General features: G+C 44.1%; 1 protein-coding gene across 1 annotated transcript in view; it reads left to right on the forward strand.

Annotated features, from left to right (window-relative positions):
- Nucleotides 1–7379: 7379 nt before the first annotated feature.
- Nucleotides 7380–20385, forward strand: part of tfa (transferrin-a) — a gene marked incomplete at its 5' end in the record, with an annotated part of 48125 nt that continues 35119 nt past the window's right edge. Inside the window, 7 exons of the mRNA XM_084327678.1 lie at nt 7380–7385; nt 8436–8541; nt 9186–9377; nt 9852–9981; nt 10205–10260; nt 14525–14688; nt 19182–19338. Coding sequence (XP_084183804.1) covers nt 7380–7385; nt 8436–8541; nt 9186–9377; nt 9852–9981; nt 10205–10260; nt 14525–14688; nt 19182–19338 — 811 coding nt within the window. The remainder of the gene's footprint in view (nt 7386–8435; nt 8542–9185; nt 9378–9851; nt 9982–10204; nt 10261–14524; nt 14689–19181; nt 19339–20385) is intronic.

The following is a 20385-nucleotide window of genomic DNA, read 5'->3' on the forward strand; positions in this document are numbered from 1 at the left end:
TGGGTTGAAAGGCTTTGTAGACAGTTGTCTACGTAGAAGCTGTTCTTTACGCTGTGTCGGACCTCTTCGTCCGCTGCTGGGTCCTCTGCTACATGTTTCTGTAGTGCAAATGTAGCACAGCAGGGGCTGCACGTCGTTCCGAAGGGGAGGACTTCCCATTGGTAGATGGCTGGGTGCTCATCTCCTGGCTTCTCTCTCCATAGGAACCGTAACAGGGGCTTGTCCGCCTCTACTAATCTCACCTGCAGGAACATTCCTTTAATGTCCCCGCTGATGGCCACCTTTTCCTTAGCTGAAGCGGAGTAGAACGCCGAGTAGGGAGGGGCCGAGTGTGGGACCGGGCAGTAACTCTTTATTCAGATTTTGGGATCCGATCTGGTAGCTGCAGTTAAATACTATGCAGTCTTTACCGTTGTGATGGACCTTGTGGTGAGGCACGTACCACGATTCAGTGGTCTGGTCAGCCTCTTTAATGTCCATCTTTGTGACGTGTCCCGCTGTGATGAGCTTCTCAATCTCAGCGCGGTATACACTCTCTTGGGCGGGGTTCTTGGCTAAGCGCCGCTCCGTGTTCAGCAGGTACCGTTCTGTGGCGTCTGTCTTGGCGTGGAAAGTAGGCATTCCTTCTCGCCGCAGGAGTGGCGTGGCGTATCTCAACACGCCGTTGACCGGGACTCTCTTGGTCCCTGTCTCGAGGAGGTGAATGGCGTAAATGTCATCTTTAGAGCGAATGTCTTTCTTTCCGTTCTTAAAGGGCATTTGTTCCAAGGTCCATAGCCGCTCTACGTGTTGCAGGAGTGCGGTTTCTCCCTCTTTGACTCGGGAGTGGAGACATCTAGTGGCTGTACTTCGGTTGAGAGATTTGGCGAGCGGGCCTTGGAGAGTCCATCCCAAACGGGTCTCGACTGCTGCAGGACAGCCTCGGGGTCCGGTATGAACCCGGTCTATCGGGACAATGAGGTCTGCATGGTCGGAGCCTATCAACAGGGTCGGCATAGCATTGTCTATGAGCGGGATCGGTAACTTGCGCAGATGTACATATTTCTCCATCAGCTTGGCGACGGGGTATGTGTACCGCGACAGTCCTATTTCTTGGCTGGTGAAAGCGTCTGTAATCTGGTACCGTCGTTCAGGCTGGCCGCTTGCTGCGATAGAGAATGAGACATTCTCGCCCTTTATCGTCTTCAAATCTCGTCTTATTGTCCGAATTGTCATTTGGGTTTCGCTTCCCCGCAGCCCTAGCTGGGCCGCAGCGGAGGCGAGCAGCAGGGTCTTCTCTGACCCGTCATCGAGGACGGCGTAAGTGTCCAGGACTTTATTCTGGTAGCTTAGTGTCACACGCACTACTTTTAGGAGTACTCGGGCTCCACTGCTGCTGGCGGGATCGATGTACATGACGCTCGCTTTGCGGCTGGATGGTGCGGGTGAAGGGCGCCGTCTGTTACTGTCGTGAAGTATGTCCAGATGGGCTCCATCGCACTTGGTGCACCTTTTCTTTAAGCGGCATTCGGCTGCCATGTGTGAGCGCGCACAGCGAAAGCAGCGCTTGTTGGACTTTATCCATTGACTGGCTTCCTCCGCGTTCAGCTTGGGGCACACTATCTTCCACTTCTCCGTTCTGGAGGGGGTACTGTGGCTCCTGCTGCTCGGTACTGACTCCGATTGGTGCATCACGGTCACCGATTTTCTTCCATCATTTAGTCGTCTGGTTCCTTCTCTGGAGCCAGGGGTGCTCCCTCCGAATGTATCTAGCCGTAGGCTGCTGACTTCTCTCGCCAGGAAGTCTGCTAGATCGAGGAGGTTCGGTTCGGGGCCATTCGGGTCTCTGTGGTCCCTCTGCCGCCTAAAGCGCTCCTGACGAGCGGGCGGCAGCTTCTCCAGAATCCTTTCCACATTTGAGTTGGCGTAAAGTTCATGCCTCCCCTTCTCTCTTTGCGCTCCCAACATCCCTACCAGGGACTGCACTCTGATGGACAGGTCGTCCAGTGCTCGATTGTCTATTGCTGGGGGTAAGCGGTCGATGTGTCGGATCTCCTGGATCACGTAATCCCATATGCGCCCATACCTCTGGTCCAATGCTACCAGCGCTGCTGTGTATGGGGTGGTGGAAGTCGCGTAGGCGAGCGCTATATTATGTGCGCGGGGCACCTTTAAGTGCTTCAGTAGGATGGCGTATTTGTGGCGTTCATCCAATACATCCACCAACATGGTCTCCAGACACATGCGGAGTTCTGTATACTGGGCCCGGTTCTCTTGGGTGAAGTCGGGTACCATAGGCGTGCCAATGTATGACGCTGACTGTGGATACATCGGCGAGCGTTGGGGGAGAGGCCTCCTAGGCGAGTCTCCTCCCGCTCCTTGGTATGGGCTGGTACCGGCAGTGTACCATGGCCCGCTTGTCCAGGTGCTGTTCCTCGGTGCGGGTCGTGCGTCGTGCTCACCCGTGTATAGAGTCGGGGGTCTGTAGCGCAGCTCCGCGGGAGTATAGCCTGGGCTGTACCGGACCTCCTGGTCCGGTAGAGTACTGTGCTGTCTTCGGGCGTGGTTCTCCTCCTCTTCCTCTTCGTCTTCAGTTAGGTCATCCAGTGCTTGTAGTCTCTGGTTTAGCCTCTCCACAGGATATGCTGCTCCTTCCCGGTTGCTAGGTCTCGCTTGGACCGGTGGGGGGAGGTGGTCTGTGGGGGGTATAGACCTCGTCTGTTGGTCAAGTTCAGGGTTGTTTACTCGGCTAGGGGATGCCGCCCTGGAGGTGTGTCTAGACGAGTTCCTGGAGCCTCTGGCGGAGGGAGAGGGTGTTGTCCGTCTGATCAGCTGTTCTATTAGTTGCGACTGCTGTCTGTCGCGCGCTGCGTCCCGTTGAGCACCGGCTCGTTCTCGGGCCACATTCTCTTCCATCTGAATGCGTCTTATTTCTAGACGTATCTGCTCGTGTTCGCTTCGCTGCTGGATCTGCAGTCGGTCGCGTTCAGCAGCGGCGTTCAGGCTGATGAGGAAGGCCTGCTGTAGGGTCCTCTCTGCCTCGCTGGGAGAAGGCGGTTGTATAGGGGAGCCTTCCCTCGGGGTACTCCTTGCGGAGCCTTGGAGCTCTATCTCCACGGTGCTCTCCCCGTCTTCTTCCGTGCCGAGTTCTCTCTCGGTAGCGTTGTATTCCTCCCGGGACTCATCGGGGACTACTTCTTCAGTACTGGCGGGGTGTGAAGTCATGTCTGGTTCCCACTGGTCCCCACCGTGAACTTGGTCAGTTACATTAGAGCCCGTAGGGGCCTCTATGGTCGGGGTAGTCTGGGCGTTGGGGTTAGACATACTTTTACTTTCTAGTTTTACCGCGTTTACTGTTAGTAGAAGACTAGGTTGTTGACTGACAGCGTAAGCCTCTAAGTACTGAGGGAGCCGTCGTTCGCGCTGCGGGCGTTGGTTAGGAGGATCGTTTCGTGGAGTGTTCATCATAGGCCATTTAAATATTAATAACACTATATTAATATTACACTAATTACCCTCCGGCTCGAAGGACCAATTGTAACTGAGGGGTACAATTCCCTGACTGTATTACTAGATATGATACTTACTACCACTACCTTTGTACTTAATATTCGGCCACCCAGTACACGGCATAAATATATTATGATGAACACTGTCACGTAGATGAAACGGATCCAACACAAATGTACGAATTAGAAATAGGTCTTTATTTCTACACAGCGATGGTGTGTAGAGCAAGCACTTAATCAAATCAATCACATTTATGAATGGAATTAGTATGCACTTTTATGGCAAGAGTATTCGTCGGTATATCAATAGAGAATGTCCAATCTCTGAAGGCGCAGGTGGTACATATACGACCTGGAATAGTTTAAGGAATAACAGCAATGATACTTTAATGATTATATACTGGATACACTAGAGGGGGTTAATCCGGTCGCTTGTAAGCCGACAGGAGTAGGAAGGGGGGGGGGGTAGAATCCGGCTGCCTCATCCGGCCAAGGGTATCCCAGGTGAACCCACTGTAGTGCCGTTCAATGCGCCGGCGATCCTTGGACCACAGATGAAAGCAGGTGGACTCTTTGTGGGCCGGCGTCATCTGGTCCACGGAGGAGAGACGTGAAGCGACCTCGTCTTGCAGAGCGTCTCCTCACCTTGCGTCCTCTCCAGGGGGGGGGGTTCCAACACACGGCAGTGTCGGGGGTCTTTATCCATGGAATAATCAATGTATACAAAGCATAATCCGTGCCTGGGAAGGCGGGCTGTCGTCGGTAGAATAATCCGGTATACAGGTCCACTCGCTCGTCGGCTCTGGGGCTCCTCGGGTGCAGCTTCACGTGGGGTCAACCACCCTGGGTAAGCAGCCAGTTCTCTGCCCGAAACGATGGGGTACTGACTACGGTAGTATTCTCACCGCACGAAGCACTATATATTAACAGACTATTATTAGCTTAATAGACTACGTCCAACTCGACGATATAGTGCCAAATATGACTATTCAAATATTAATATACACAATGTCTCAATACCGATGGTAGGCGAACATGGCCTTACTCCCACACGTGGCGTCGCGGGGAGGCTTTACGTCTGTGACTCTATTGGAGGGTAAGAAACTGGACTGAAAAGGAAGTCCTACTTTAGTAGCGCAGTATATATACGCACTATGAACAAATAGTCCCATTAGTGGTGCGGTAGCCAGATTCCTACGCGGAACTAGGACTTGTTCGTACATGTGGAGCGGTACGTTTGAACTGGGTCTGAGGGGTATGGCAGCCTGGCACCAAGGTCTCGACCAATAGTAGAATGGAGACTATTATGGGATGTTCAGTAGGCTAGAATGGATATTCAATGCATATTGTACAAGGAATATACAAGGGATATCAGGGAATATTAGAGAATATACAAATACAATTAAATATATATATATAAATAAATATATATATTCGGTTTAATCTGGCCCTTCACAACACTAACAATCCCACTTACGGCAGCAACACTACTTCTAAACAATATATCATTACTACCAGCATCCAACAGAAAATAATCCATACAACAAAAGAATCCTTCTGGCAGGCGTTACTGCAGCCAAGAAGGTGATAGCTATGAGGTGGAAGGAACCTGAGAAACTCACAATGATTAATTGGTCTCTGACACTACTGGATGTAATTTATATGGAAATCTCTACTGCACATGTAATTGGAGTGGGACAGGCCAGCATTGAGCTGTGGGTCGCAGCGGCCGAGAAAGTTAAGACCACCTTCTAGCAGCGGGGTTGGGGTGTTGGTCCTGGGGGGTCCGGGGGTCCTGGGGTGGGAGTGGGGGAGGAAATGTCAAATGTCTGAAGTCTTTTGTGGTGTTTGTGATAATATAATTAGATTTTTATATTCTGTATTTATTATTTTTTATTATTTCTAATTGTCTTGTCGTTATTATGATTATTATCTGCTGCTGTAAGGACTGTTGGGAGTTCATTCCATGAGCTAGGGGCATCATAGCAAAATGCAGATTTGCCCTGTTCCGAGCAAACTCGAGGGACCTTAAGGACCAGCCAGTCACTAAAACAGGTTCTATAGGTTTCAAAATATCTGTCGAGTATGAGTGAATGCGGTGGCATAAATACATCAGAAACTTGGAACATCAAGACATCACCATATGGGACACATTACAATATAACATAGTGGAAAGATTTCAAAACCTTTGGTTTTGTTTACCCATTACTCTCACCTTAGAGTCCCCTCCAGTGGTGTCACCACAATCTGGGAAAAAAGGCCTCATCAGCAAATCATTGGTTTACAGGGAAAATGGGAGTTACAATGTTCAGTAGAAAGGCCCTTTTCTCTAGTCTTCCAAAAGAGTCTGGAGCGGCTGCAGCTCATTAGATTAGTATTAAAATATTAAAATATATTGTTATTATTATACAGCACAAGTACAGTACAACGAAAAGAAGTTTGGCATCCAACCAGAGTGCAAATGTAACAGTAAAGTGCAACAGTAATATACAATGTACAGGTGATTAAACTGGATATAAAATATATAAATTAGTACTACTGTATGTACTGTACAGAGTTGTAGTATTATTATGTACAGTGATACAGGTATAAAGACACTATGGTAGTAAGTCATACTGGCCAGCAACGTAACTTGTAAGAATAGGTAAGGGAGATATAGATATAGTATCTACAGATATGTAAAAAGGATTATATGTAGGTATGTACAGACGGATGTGGAAAGAAATATATACAGTAAGAATAAAGCAGGCATAAAAGTTCTTGTGATCGGGGACGGACAGAGTCATGGCTATACGGTCTCCACTGCGATTGAAAGGTTGATCAGTGGGGAGGATGCATCCTGATGAATTGAAAATGGGGGACCCTGGTGTAAACAAGACGAAAGTCTTTCTCTGGTCTGCATCCCCTTAACAATTGTGTGTATTGAGCTGTACTGTATTGTACCCATTCTGCAATCTGTTAATAAAGTTTTCAATCAATCAATCAATCAATTCAGCCAGCAAGTTAAGTAGCTCCGTTTTGCTCAGGTTCAGTTTGAGGTGGTTGGTTGTCATCCAGGAGGAAATGTTGGGACAGGCAGGCCGAGATTCGTTCAGAGACTTGCATATCTGAGGGAGGCATGGAGAGGAAGAGTGTAGCATTGATGTGATAAGGCATGAAAAGTGATAATGTTACCCAGGGATTTGGTATAGAGAGAGAAGAGGAGGGGTCCAAGGACCAGGCCCTGGGGGACACCCGTCTGTAGGGGGTGGGGGGCCAACAGGGTGCCTCTCTGTGATACTTGGTAGGAGTGGTTGTCGAGGTAGGATGATAGCCATGCCAGCGCAGAACCTACAACTCCCATTCCTGCAAGGGATGCGAGGAGGATCTGATCGTTGACTGTCAAAGGCTGCTGACAGGTCCAGGAGAATCTGTGACTGTTGAGGGCTGTCTCTGTGGAGTGACCAGTCTTAAAGCCTGACAGATTTGGGTCTAGGACAGGGGTTCTCAAACTTTTTTATACCACAACCCCATTTTATTTAGAATTTTTTTGGCAACCCCACACTTAATGTATCGCGTAATTTCAATGTGGAATTAAGGAATATCAAAATAAAAGCACACGTTGTTGAACTTGATCATGCATATTTATTAGACATTTGTATTACAGCACTATGTTATCAATACATTCATAAAACAAGGCATATTTAGCCAAAATATGTTGCCAGAACATATAAAAAAAAGTATTGCTTTTTTTTTCTTTTTTTGGCCAATGCCCTGTCGCCTACCCACGACCCCACTTTGGGTCGCAACCTGTAGTTTGAGAACCGCTGGTCTAGGAGGTCATTCTGTAATAGATAATCAGTGAGTGTTTAATTAAGAGGCCCAGATGAATAAATAGTTAGAAAATATCCCATGCAGGTAACATTTTTGAATGTTCCAGATAGTGTTATTTTGATACTTTGAGCTCTTCATTTATAATGTTACAGGGCTTCTCATTCTGATCAACATGTACTTTAGCTCTTGTGTTGGGTAATATTGACTAAGTAAACACCATTCTCATGTGGGTCACTTTGTGGCTTTTCTAAAGGAGAAATATTTACCATATACAATTATTCGGCTGCAAAGTCATACCATTTGTTCACAGTGATGATGGATGCCTTATGATAAAATGTAATCTTCCACAGACCATTCACATCTCTGCCAGAAGTCCTTGACCTATGCCCCCCTCCACATAATTGAAGTAGGCTAATATTGAGCAAGAACATTTCGACATTTCAACCAAATGTTAGACCAATTCATGATAAGCAGACTGTTCTTCTGGGTCACCTCTGGACAAATATGTCCAGGAGACTGCCAGGAAGTTTTCATTATGAGGAAATAACGGACAATTTACCGCTCCCGCTCGCGCATTAGGAAACCCTTTACAAACGACCGGTATGCCCTTTTCAGCTAAGTTCAGCCCACTTGGAGTTGGAGGTTTACTATAAAAGCCAGAACTGCCTCCATAACGGTCTGCTTGGTTGATTAGGAGAACCCACGTGCCAACATGAAGATTCTCCTCCTCTCGGCGCTGCTTGGGTGTCTCGGTAAGTAGCCAGGGGCTAATATTTGTACACTGGAAACGATTCGTGAGATCTAATAATAAGTGTCTAATAATCAAACTAACCCCATATTTTCTATCAACAGTAGCTTCGTTTGCGGCCCCCACCACGATAAAATGGTGCGTAACTTCGGAAGCCGAGCATACAAAATGTGAAGCTCTTGCAGCCCGAGCACCTGCATTCTCCTGCGAAAGAAGAGACAGCAAACTTGCGTGCATCCAGGACATTAAGGTAAGATCATTAGACTGGTCAGAATGACCACTGACCAATGTAAACCTGTGGGGTAGACCATCACTTTGCGTTGTTAGTGTCAAGATCGAGGCTTAAATGCGCATCTCTCTCTCTCTCGCTCTCTCTCCTCTGACAGGTTGGTAATGCAGATGCAATTACTTTGGGTGGAGAGGATATCTATGAAGCTGGACTGGAAACGTATAACCTGCGTCCCATTGTTGCTGAGGATTATGGCGCAAGTGGTGGGTTTGGTGATCAATAGCCTTTCTGGCAATACATTGTATTTCCATAGATATTCATTTCATTCTCAAAAATACACTTGAATCAATTATCAATATTGAGGCATACTACATTCAGTCAAATTACACGTTTTAACTTCATTTTACAGCAGTTGGTTGGTAGATTAACTACATTAAAATCCTATTTTAAATCTTTATTTTCAAATTGTAATAGTTAACTACTTTCGGCCATGTAGTTAATAACAAACTACAGATTACTTAGCCATTTTCCTGATTCCACCCCAACAACAGCTCCCTCAGGCTGCCTAGTGAGTGTCTTGCATGCCCTGGTCTCTTAACCAAAAATACTCACACTTTACTGTGTCAGTTCAGTTGAGTGTAGAGACAGTGCATATACAGTTGGGTTTATCATTTGAAAATACAATCAAGTATTTAACACACACACACACACACACACACACACACACACACACACACACACACACACACACACACACACACACACACACACACACACACACACAACATCCCTAGTAGTTTCCCCAACTCTGTCCATTATATCTATTCAGGCAGCACATTTTGTATTAAGAATGACCTATCCTTTTAACACGATTATCTCACTGTTTCTCACTCTCTGTGTATGACAGCTTCAGACACCTGTTACTACTCTGTTGCTGTGGTGAAGATGGGCTCTACCTTGACCATCAATGATCTTAAGGGCAAGAAATCATGCCACACTGGATTAGGGAGGTCTGCAGGCTGGCAGATGGCCATAGGAGCTCTGTTGTCTATGGGTAAAATTGAATGGTCGGGCATCGAGGATGAACCTGTGGAGCAGGGTGAGTGGCTGATCTATGCTAATCCAAGCCCACACACTTTGCATGGTATATCAAAGTTGCCACAAATTACTAGTGTGTGTGAATGAATGAATGAATGAATGAATGAATGAATGAATGACATTTTATTTTCGTGTCATGTCCGACGACCCATCCCTTACGGGATTATAAGACACCAAAAACAACAATTGAACAATCACTCCCATGGTTTCTAAGCTACACCATGCACACCATCAGAGGCCAAAGTATAAATACATCACGTATCATGTTATTTTCGTGCATTTATCCCAAGCTTTCTCTAAATAGTGCAAAAACCCTGTGATCAAAAATCATTTAGTCTATTTGCATCACTAAACCACATTAACTCAAGGTTTTTACACCTGTCAAATAACTTTTTACGCAACTCATAGTATAGTGGACAATAAAAAATTTAAAAATAATATTTGACAATTTGGGGAATGTCTTTCTGTTATACAGCGGTGAGTAACTTCTTTTCTGCCAGCTGTGTCCCGGGAGCAATGCCTGGTTCCAAGCTGTGCCAGTTGTGCAAGGGAGACTGCACCAAGTCCGCAGCGGAACCTTACTTTGACTATGCAGGAGCCTTCAAGTGAGTACCTGTTTTCTCTCATAAACGTTGTCCACCTACATTAATCTCCATGCGTGATTGCCATTCCAAATAGGCTAATATCTCTTGCCTGTTTTGTTGTCTGTTTTTTTTTTTTTTTTTTTTTTATCTCACGTGAAATCTGCCCCACTGTTGAAATGCCCCAGTCTCTTCTAGCTCGTCTATCAAGTGCTGATGCTGTGTGTTATTCTATCTCATACTGTAGGTGTCTGAAGGAGGATGCAGGAGATGTTGCCTTCCTCAAACACAGCGCTATTCCTGGTTAGTCCCACAACGATTACTCTACCAATAGAGCACTAACAAGAATACATAAACACACAGGTGGAACATCAGTTTGACCAACAATAATACATGGCTGGAGCTATATTGTATAAAGCTGTAGTGATCCTATAAGGATCACTGTCGCTTACAATAATAGCTCCAGGGATCACTGCAGCTTTATACAATATAGCTCCAGGCAGGGACGTGCACAGGACTTTAGAGGGGCAGGTGCTCAATGGCTGAAAAGGGCACTATACGTGTGTGTCTTTTAACCGAGCGCGCGTTGCGCGCAAGCCTGATTTTTAAGGGCCCTTTTCGGGCGGGGGGGGGGGGGGGGCTTTTTATGCTTTTTGGGGGGTTTTGGTGATCAAATATTGAATATTGAACTATAATAATCAGTGCAGGAGCTCACTTATCCTTGAAAGACACTTTTATCACTGACTTAAAAGGCCCATACATCTCCATAAATGTTCAGGGGGGAGGGAATAAGTGCTTACCCTACAGACCCCAAGAAGTGCTGTATATTCTGTATTGTTTAATATAAATGCCTTTTTTATTCCAATCCCGATTTGTATTTGAGATTCCCAAATCCGATCGGACTTGACTTCTTCGTGTACCTCAATGAGTGTAATACCAGCATTCAACTGTATGCGCCACAGCGGTTTCTATCATCATCATCATCATCATCATCATCATCATCACCAAGTTCAAGTTCAAGTTTCTTTATTAGTTGTCAAACAGAAGTACAGAATACTTTTATACAAAATGCTTCTTTCCGTTTCACTCCAGAGACTGGGCAAAGATAGATAATAAAATAAGTATAGCAAGTATAAAATAGAAGTCAAGTACGTGGAGAGGCACGCTGAGGAGGCCGTGCAAACTGCAATGGAATACTTTACCTAATATTTTGATTCTATCCTGACATTTTTCAGTTGGAAGGGCAGTCTATATGCATAACGGGGGGGGGGGGGGGGGGGGGGATATATTTTCTTTTCTCAAAATGGCACTTTTTTTACGAGGCTCAAAAAGGCAGGTGCTCAAGCACCCCTTGGGCTCTATGTGTGCACGTGCCTGGCTCCAGCCATGTATTATTGTTGGTCAAACTGATGTTCCACGGTCCACCTGTGTGTTTATAAGCCTGTAAAAGACCTGTTTTTAATTTACTGCTATGCAAATAAGTAGTAAGAAGTATTCCCTTTTTTTGCCTTTTTAACTTATCTGTGTATCTGTGAAAACCTATAGTACACATTCATTGGCAACTGAGGCATGTAGTAGTAATACTAATAATAAACTTTATCTATAAGGCTCTTTTAAAAACAACTGTTAGAGCTTTTCAAAACAAATAAATAAAATACAATAAAGTCACAGTCACAGATGAGATGTTGAATCAATAGAGTAAACCAGAAAATAGAAGGGAGGAAAAATTTAATGAAAATAGAGTCTTAATTTTTGTAATTTGTTAAGAATATAGGACAGGCATATATAAGCATTATGCTTCAGTCTGTACCTTTTCAGTCACTGTAAAATCAAATATTGTTAAATGATGGTGTATATTGTATTGTGTGAGATGATGACTGAATAAACTACTACTACTACTACTACTACTACTACTACTACTACTACTACTACTACTACTACTACTACTACTACTACTACTACTACTACTACTAAATTGGAGCAGGAATGGCACTGAAGATAACGTGATAATAGTCATTATAACAATAATTTAGTCAACATCTTTTATTTATTTTTTGAGAAAGGATTTGACCTGAGCTTCAAAGCCTGAGTTTTCCTGAGTCATTAACCTGGACCTTGGAACAGCCAAAAGCTGGCTGAGCTCCGTCTCATAGGGGATTAAAGGTCCGAGATGTAGCTGAGGGCCAGACCCAGTTGTTCCTTAAAGGTGACATGCATTATAAATGTCATTTTTCAGTCTCTAGCATTGTATTATAGTAATAGTATTGAAGATATAATGTTGTTTGCAATGTTGCTGGAGCCACCTCATCCACAACAGCGTACCCCGGTCAGAGAGCGGACACAAGAGTCAAGGGAACAGTCCTTTTGTATTTTTATTTAGGATTCTGTTGTTGAGAGTGATATCTCAAACTGGTGGTGTTTCAGAGTGGTTTTCTGTAACACATAAACGGAAACAAGAAATTATAATACATAATACATAATTAGCAATACATAATTAGCAGAGGTAAAGGTCATATGCATCATGCACTATCCACTGCCTGCATTAGGCCGCTAGGTGACCCATATGAATGGGGTATCAGCGCCCCCTGCTGTGGTGGTCAATGTGTTAAGTGGTATGAAATATTTGCTAGTAGTATAGTTCATGAAATGCCATTAGCTGGGTGGCGCAGCGGACATTGCGCTCGTCACCAACGCAAGAGACACCGGTATCGAATCCAGCTGTCAGCGTTGCCTCCGGGCTTGGGCCGGCCGTCATTGGGAGGGAAGTCGATGGGTGGTAATCTGGACGTTGTAAACAGCGACTCCTACAGGTCGGTCAGGGCGCCTGCACAGCAGAGACCGGAAAATGGCGGGGGCAGTGTGAGCCTCCTACACGTTACTCCTCGCCAATGAGAGTCCACGCTGGCAGGTGAAAAGATGTGACTGGCTGCCTCCACATGTATCAGAGGGGACATGTGATGGGCTTCTATCCTCCCTACGACCGGCCAGTGGGGGGCACATGCGAGCAACGACCAAGACAGGGGAGGGGAGAATTGGCACGGCTAAATTGGGATGGGAGAAAAATAGAAAAATGGAGGAGAAAAAGTGGATAAAAAAAAAATTAAATGCCATTAGCTTACTCACAATGGACCTCATTCACTAACATTCTCATAAGTTTCCTCGTAAATGGGCGGCTACGTGGCGTAGTGGGCAAGGCGCTCGCCACGAATGACGGAGACGCTGGGCTTGCCTGTTCGAGCCCAGCGCTCCACATTGCTTTCAGTTTAGCTGGCCGTCCATACTAATACACATTGGCCGTATTAGGGGGTGGGAAACTGATGGGTGGGGATCGGGCGTTGTGGACAGCGACTCCTACAGGTCGGTTGGTGCGCCTGCGCAGTAGAATCAGGAAGTGTCGGGGGCAGCGTGAGCCTCCCACGCGTTACTCCTCGCCACTGAGAGATCGAGCTGCGCAGGTGAAAAGATGCGACTGCTGTTACCTCAAGTACCGGAGGGGACTTGTGCTATGTATGACTTAGTCCACATTGCAGCCGGCTTGTGGGAGGCAAGAAACAGCGTTCGTGACAGGGGAGGGTTGAATTGGACGATACGAAATTGGGATGGGAGAAAATATAGAAAATGGGAGAAAAAGTGGATAAAAAAAAAAAAGTTTCCTCGTAAATAACCTCATAAGAAGTCCGTAAGAGGAATCCTACGATGTCCTCCTCCGGATTCCTGAACGCGAAATGATTGCAACTGAATGAAGAACGTCACTCATTCTTAAACTGAAAGCACGTTCTCGTACACCTGAATTTGCATACATAAACGCCCCGCCAGCTCCTTATAAGGGCATGAAGGACTATGTGCAAAGAGATTCAACGGCTCCTTATACCGGAAGGGAGAGGCTGAGCATTGCATCTGGGTTGTGCTGACCTCCGTATTCAACAGGTAGCGCAGAAGCAATTTGCGACTCATCAAAATTAGATTAGATAGTTGTTTTTTTTATTTTGAAAGTGGTTACCAATGGTTACAGGCAGCCATTTTGGAAGAAAGACAACTACACAATCATGTGCAAGGCCTCTATTAACCCTCTAAAGCCAAGTGTCGTGCCCACGCTCACTACGGCTATGAGTTGCTTAACAGTGCATATATACAAAGCAGAATCAACTCTTCATCAAAACTTGATATCTCAAGTGTTTTTTTATTAACAATATGAAATTGGATATCTTATTAACACTGCTGTATTAAAGGAATAGAACACTCAAATCAAATCAAATCAAATCAAATTTATTTATAGGGCCCGACAACACACGTTAATGTCCCCATGGGCAGTACAGGTCTTCTTTAAACAAGTCAAGAAGAAAACATAACAATAAGTCAAGAACAGAACAAGAACACCATAAGGTTGATTATAGGAAATAGTCACGGCTGTGGTGATCTACGCCACTTGCTTGAGGTTTGTCTATGACCGCAGCCATGATGTAATTTACTATAACACACTCCCTCTCCTGACCAATACAAAAATTATATCTCTTTGTATTAAAAAATAATTGCAGCTTACATTTTAAAACCTGTCACTTATTTTCAGATGCAGAAAAGGCAAACTATCAGCTGTTGTGCAAAGACGGCACAAGAGCAAATGTCGAGGACTACAGGAAATGCCACCTCGCCAAGAAACCTGCCAAAGCTGTAGTCAGCCGTAAGGAAACGGCCCTAGCCAATCGTATCTACACCAGCCTCACTTCAGTCAAGGTAAGACACAGCTGGCTGTTAGTTGTAACCTCCAACTACGTCCAAAATACATAATCTGAGTCCGGAATGTCATATTGGTACATGGAGCAACAGCTGAAATGACACTGTGAAGAGTGTGATTTAGTGGCCATGGCAGGCCGGTCCTCACTTTAAAATGCCTGAGGGCAGTGGTGATTTCATAATGGGTTGCACTGTGTTTTAATGACCTGCACATGCGCATGCGCATAAATGTGCCCTCGTGAATAAAGACGATGCCTAATTGCCTCTAGGAATGGAATGTAACACATTTCATTCACAGGATTTGTGTGAATGGTCCAACTGTAGTATTTGAACACACCTGACAACCTGAGCTATTGTTATGCAAAGTAGCCAGGTGGGTACTTGGCGCAGAGTCGAGTGGACATTCTTGTGTGCACGCGTGTGCACATCCGTGCATGTGCGTGCGCCTGCTCAAAAAGCAGATGGAACGGCGTGCAACATCCCATGACCACTGCACCACTACCTGAGGGCGTGTTTCAACCCTTTCACTACCACACTACCAAAGGGTTAACCCTTTCACTGCGACAATATGGGTTAACCGTCTGTAGTGTGGTAGTGAAAGGTTAACCTTCTGTAGTGTGGTAGTGAAAGGGTTAAGGAGAGGACAGGGAACAGTTTAGTTTTTTAGGTAGAATCAGGAAAATACTAGATTTTCTGTTAGAAATTTACTACATGACTACAAGTTGACAGGTTGACGTGGCTCTTCTAAGCGAAACGCACATTTTAGTGGAAGACAAAGCTACGTTAGCGGACAACATATACCATAACATTAGTCACTTTTCCTTTGGAACGAGAACCCGTGGAGTTGCTATAGTCGTGAAACGGAAGTTGAATATTGAATTGAAGGGAGTATGGTCTGATGCAGATGGTCGGATAACCATAGCTAAGATTGTATACAGGAATATGAAAATAGCGTTGGTAGCGGTATATGCCCCAAATTTGTACGAAGCTAATTTCTACACTACACTCACCAGAACAATGTTAGACCTTCCTGAATACTCATTTATAATTGGTGCAGATTTTAATGCCATTTGGGATCCTGGGATGGATAACCTTTTCCAACGAACAAAAAAATGCATCTAATGCGTTAAAGGATTGGTCGAAGAATACAGGTGTAAATGATCTATGGCAATCACTCAACCCCACGACCCAGAAGTACTCTTGTCGATCTGCAAGACATAACACACTTTCCAGAATAGATTATGTTTTTGCATCCCCGAGACTATTTGATAACTATGACGTGGAAATGGTACCCAATGCATTATCGGATCACTGTTATTTACTCCTAAAAGGATCATTTGGTATACTGTCATCCCGAGCCCCAAGATGGCGATTTAAATCGATATTGCTGAATAACAAGGAATTCATTACACAATTACTCAAAGAAGCTCTTTCAGTATTCCTACTGGAGAATGCGAAATCGGTGCCGGACCCCAGAATATTATGGATGTCGGTAAAGGGATTGATTTTACCGGGTGCTTTTCCTCCAAAATATGCAAGAATCGTTGCTCAAAATTGGCAGGGCTGGAAACGCTTTACTCTACGTTATTTTCTTCCTTACAATACAACTACTCGGTTTCGACTGGAAACTCAAATTAATGTGTTAAAAAAAGAGATTAATGCCATTTATAAACAACAATCTGAAGTACAAATACGTAGCACAAGACAACAGCATTACTCTCATGGTTCTAAACCAAGTCACCTACTAGCTATGCGATTAAGAGTCAATGCAAAATTTGCAGATATAACTACAATTAAAGCACAACAAGGACTTGTTACAGACCCTAAAAAAATCAACGAGACATTCAAAGAGTTCTACTCCAACTTGTATAAATCAGAAACGACCTTCGATCAAAACAAAATGGACACATATCTTAATCAAATTAACCTCCCTAAACTATCAGAGGATGACGCTAAACAGTTAGAAACACCCATCACACTAGATGAACTCAGGGAGGCCATATCTGAAATGCAAAGTGGTAGGGCTCCTGGAAGAGATGGTATCCCACCAGAAATGTACCTCTCATGTTGGGACGTAATTGGACCCCTATTACTTAATATGATTTTATACTCAATCACGGAGGGGAACTTCCATAAGAACGACAATATTGCACTCATAACAGTCCTCCTTAAAAAAGACAAAGACCCCACCGATTGCGGTAGTTATAGACCCTTAAGCCTCCTCGGAACCGATATCAAACTGTACTCTAAGGTATTAGCCATCAGACTTCAAAAGCATATGACGTCTTTAGTTCATCCGGATCAGACTGGCTTCATAAGAGGCCGCTTGATCACGGATAATATAAGACGATTACTACACGTACTAGAAGCCAGCAAGGATGACACCACACCTAAGGCGATGCTGTCCCTGGATGCGATGAAAGCTTTTGATAGGTTGGAATGGTCTTATCTATGGGCAGTATTAGAAAGGATGGGGTTAGGAAAAGGATTCATTGATATGATTAAAGTATTATACAAAGACCCATCGGCCATGATTACAACAGGTATAATCACCTCCGAAATCTTTCCGGTATCACGCTCTTCTAGACAGGGTTGCCCTCTTAGTCCCGGACTATTCGATTTATCATTAGAGCCTTTAGCACAATATATAAGACAATCCCAATCCATAGAACCAATCGCAATCAAGGGCACACAACATAAAATGTGTTTATATGCGGACGACGTAATACTGTTCATGCAGAACCCTAACACCGCAAGGCCTCATCTTCTCAAGTTGATTGATGACTTTGGCAATCTATCGGGATTTAGGATAAATTGGCCAAAGTCGGCTTTCCTTCCACTTAATGCCCCTGCAAAAAATATACTCCTTCCAGAAGAAATACCAATGGTTAAACACTTTAGATGTTTGGGAGTTGAAGTATTCCCTACTATAAGCCAAACATAAATCTAACATGGTGAAGTACAATTACATAAAAATCCAAAATAAGATCAAATACGACTTTGACAGGTGGACAAAACTTAAAAACTCAGTACAGGCACGGGTATCAATAGTTAAGATGGATGTCCTACCTAGAATCAACTTCATTAGCTCAATGCTACCGTTACCCCTTCCAGATGGTTACTGGAAAAAATTACACTCTACCGCATACACATTTATTTGGAATAACAAACCACCACGTATAAAAAGATCCACCGCACTGAGAAACAAAACCGACGGAGGTATGTCATTTCCAGTTATTTTTTTTTTAAACTTTTTATTTTTTAGCGTTTATCGCTTTTTCTGGTCAAGCATGACCGACAGAAACAGGTTGAAATGGGATGTAGAGCAGGGGAAGACATTCTGAGAAATGATGGCGGGTCCGGGAATCGAACTCGTGTCCCCCAGATCCGTGACGAGCACGGTTTTCCCCGACGCAGAAATAGCGCCGAGATATGCGGTGAGCTACGGGAGCTCCCAGCATTTCCAGATTTTTACCACTATTTTAAGGCGTACACTTTAAGACCACTGACAACCTGGTTTGATCCCCAAGCATCAGTATCCTGGAGACATTTTGAAGTAAATATAGTAGCACCATATAGACTGCAGGACATAGTATACACCAAATTATCAATTAAGCAATGCAAATAGAAATTTGGCCCCATTATTACTCATGCGATCCGGATATGGCGTGAAACACAAAAGATAATATTCTAACCCACATAAATGGCATAGTCATACTCCCCTATTCAATAACAATGCACTCCTGATTGGAAAACGACCTATAAGATACCCTAAATGGGAAAAGCAGGGCATACACACATTAGGAGACGTTTTCAACAAACAGGGTTTTTGTAGATATGAAGAAATACATAAAAAATTTAATCTCACCAGTTCCACATATTATTTTTACGCACAGTTATTGTTATGTTTGAAGGCTCATGGAGTCCCATTAAGGATACCAATTGAACACCACAGATACCACAAATTCTTCTATGAAAGAGAGACATCGATAGGTTTTGTATCAGATTTTTATCATCAATTACTAATGTCCTCGTATGGAATCCTCCACCTAGACTCAGTCTGGAGGAGGGATATACCAGACCTGGAAATAAACTTTGATTGGCAAGAAGCCTGGGCAAACGTTCGACTTGCGTCACGTAACCCGGACCATCAACAAATCAATCTTAACTATATTCATAGGACATACCTGACTCCTATAAGATTGAACAGAATGGGACTTAAACAAGACTCCAGATGCTCCTTATGTACAAATGGGGATGAGGGTACATTTATGCACATGTACTGGGATTGCCCACCAGTTAAGATATTCTGGAAAGAAGTGTCCCAGCAATGATCAAATTTCTTAATTCTGAATATACCTGTACACCCCTCTGTATTGCTGTTGAATGATGTTTTTGAGTTTGCAGTCCCTATACAGCTAAATCTCACACTTTTCAGACATTTGCGATACCACATGTTGCAACATTTAATGTTATTATTATTATTTTTTCAGGGCTTTAATCTGTTCTCCTCTGATGGTTATGGTGCCGGTGCCAAGAACTTGATATTCTCGGACTCCACAACACAGCTAGTGCAGCTGCCCCAAACCACTGACTCCTTCCTGTATTTGGGAGCTGAATATATGAGTACCTTCCGTTCCCTGAAGAAAGGTACATTACCAACATAACTGATTACTGATTTTTACTTGGCAACATAAACAAACTTGGCACAAATATAAGATGCAGCATAAAGAAAACTCATACTTACCTGTTGTTTAGTGTTAGTCCTTGCATCAGTCTCAGTCAAATCAACTAGCAGTCTGAGAAATCCAGAAACATTTGCAGAAAATTGTGTAGCGTGAGCTTCTGGACGCAGCAAACTGAATCAAAGGTCTTTGCTACTAAACTCCCTCCATGGCAGCGAAAGCTCATTGACAGGCCAGTCAAGATAAATAAATGAAACAGCTGAATATAAAACATAGATACAATTTTATAAAATACTGATAAAAACTATTTAAAATGCATATAGATTTATTATAAACCCACATTCATGCTTTTATGCTGTTTTCTGCCCATTCAGTTTATTTTTACAACAACATCCGAGGTCTGATGTTGATTCTTGGAAATATCAGTTAATCAGTTAAGTCCATGAGGGGCTCAGTCCACAAGGCTGTAGTCTGGAGATTGGGATTTAACCAAAGTTTGTATGTGTATGTATACACTTGAAGTATAGGCCTACATAAAAACAAGTGTTCCCTCACAACCATGTAGTTCTTCCTCAGCCACTTGTAGCTTGCAAGTCTACTTGTTTTCTAAACCCCTTAATGCTAATGTTGGGCTATTTCTGACTGTCCATTTGTTAGCTGTATGCAAGAGCTCTGCTCTGCGGCCACATAACGTTTATTTTTGGATAACCAGGGCCCTCATTTATCAATGGTGCGTACGATAATTTCTAAGCAAAGTGTGGGATCAATTTGAACGTGTGCTTGACTTTGTGCGTATATTTACGCACAGCTCCGACCGTGCATACCTGGCGCCTGGTGGTAGAAAATGAATATTGCAACGCGGAAATAAGCTTCCGTGCATTAGTTTCAACACTGGCGTGTTCTGTATGATGACCCGTAATTCATTATAGTTCATTGTAAAATAGCGACAGTAGTGTAATTATTGTCAAACCCTATAAATATAGCATTTGGAATAGGTCTTTCTTTCCGAATG

Source organism: Notolepis coatsorum, assembly GCF_963971535.1.
Source record: "Notolepis coatsorum genome assembly, chromosome: 13".
Lineage (NCBI taxonomy): Eukaryota > Metazoa > Chordata > Actinopteri > Aulopiformes > Paralepididae > Notolepis > Notolepis coatsorum.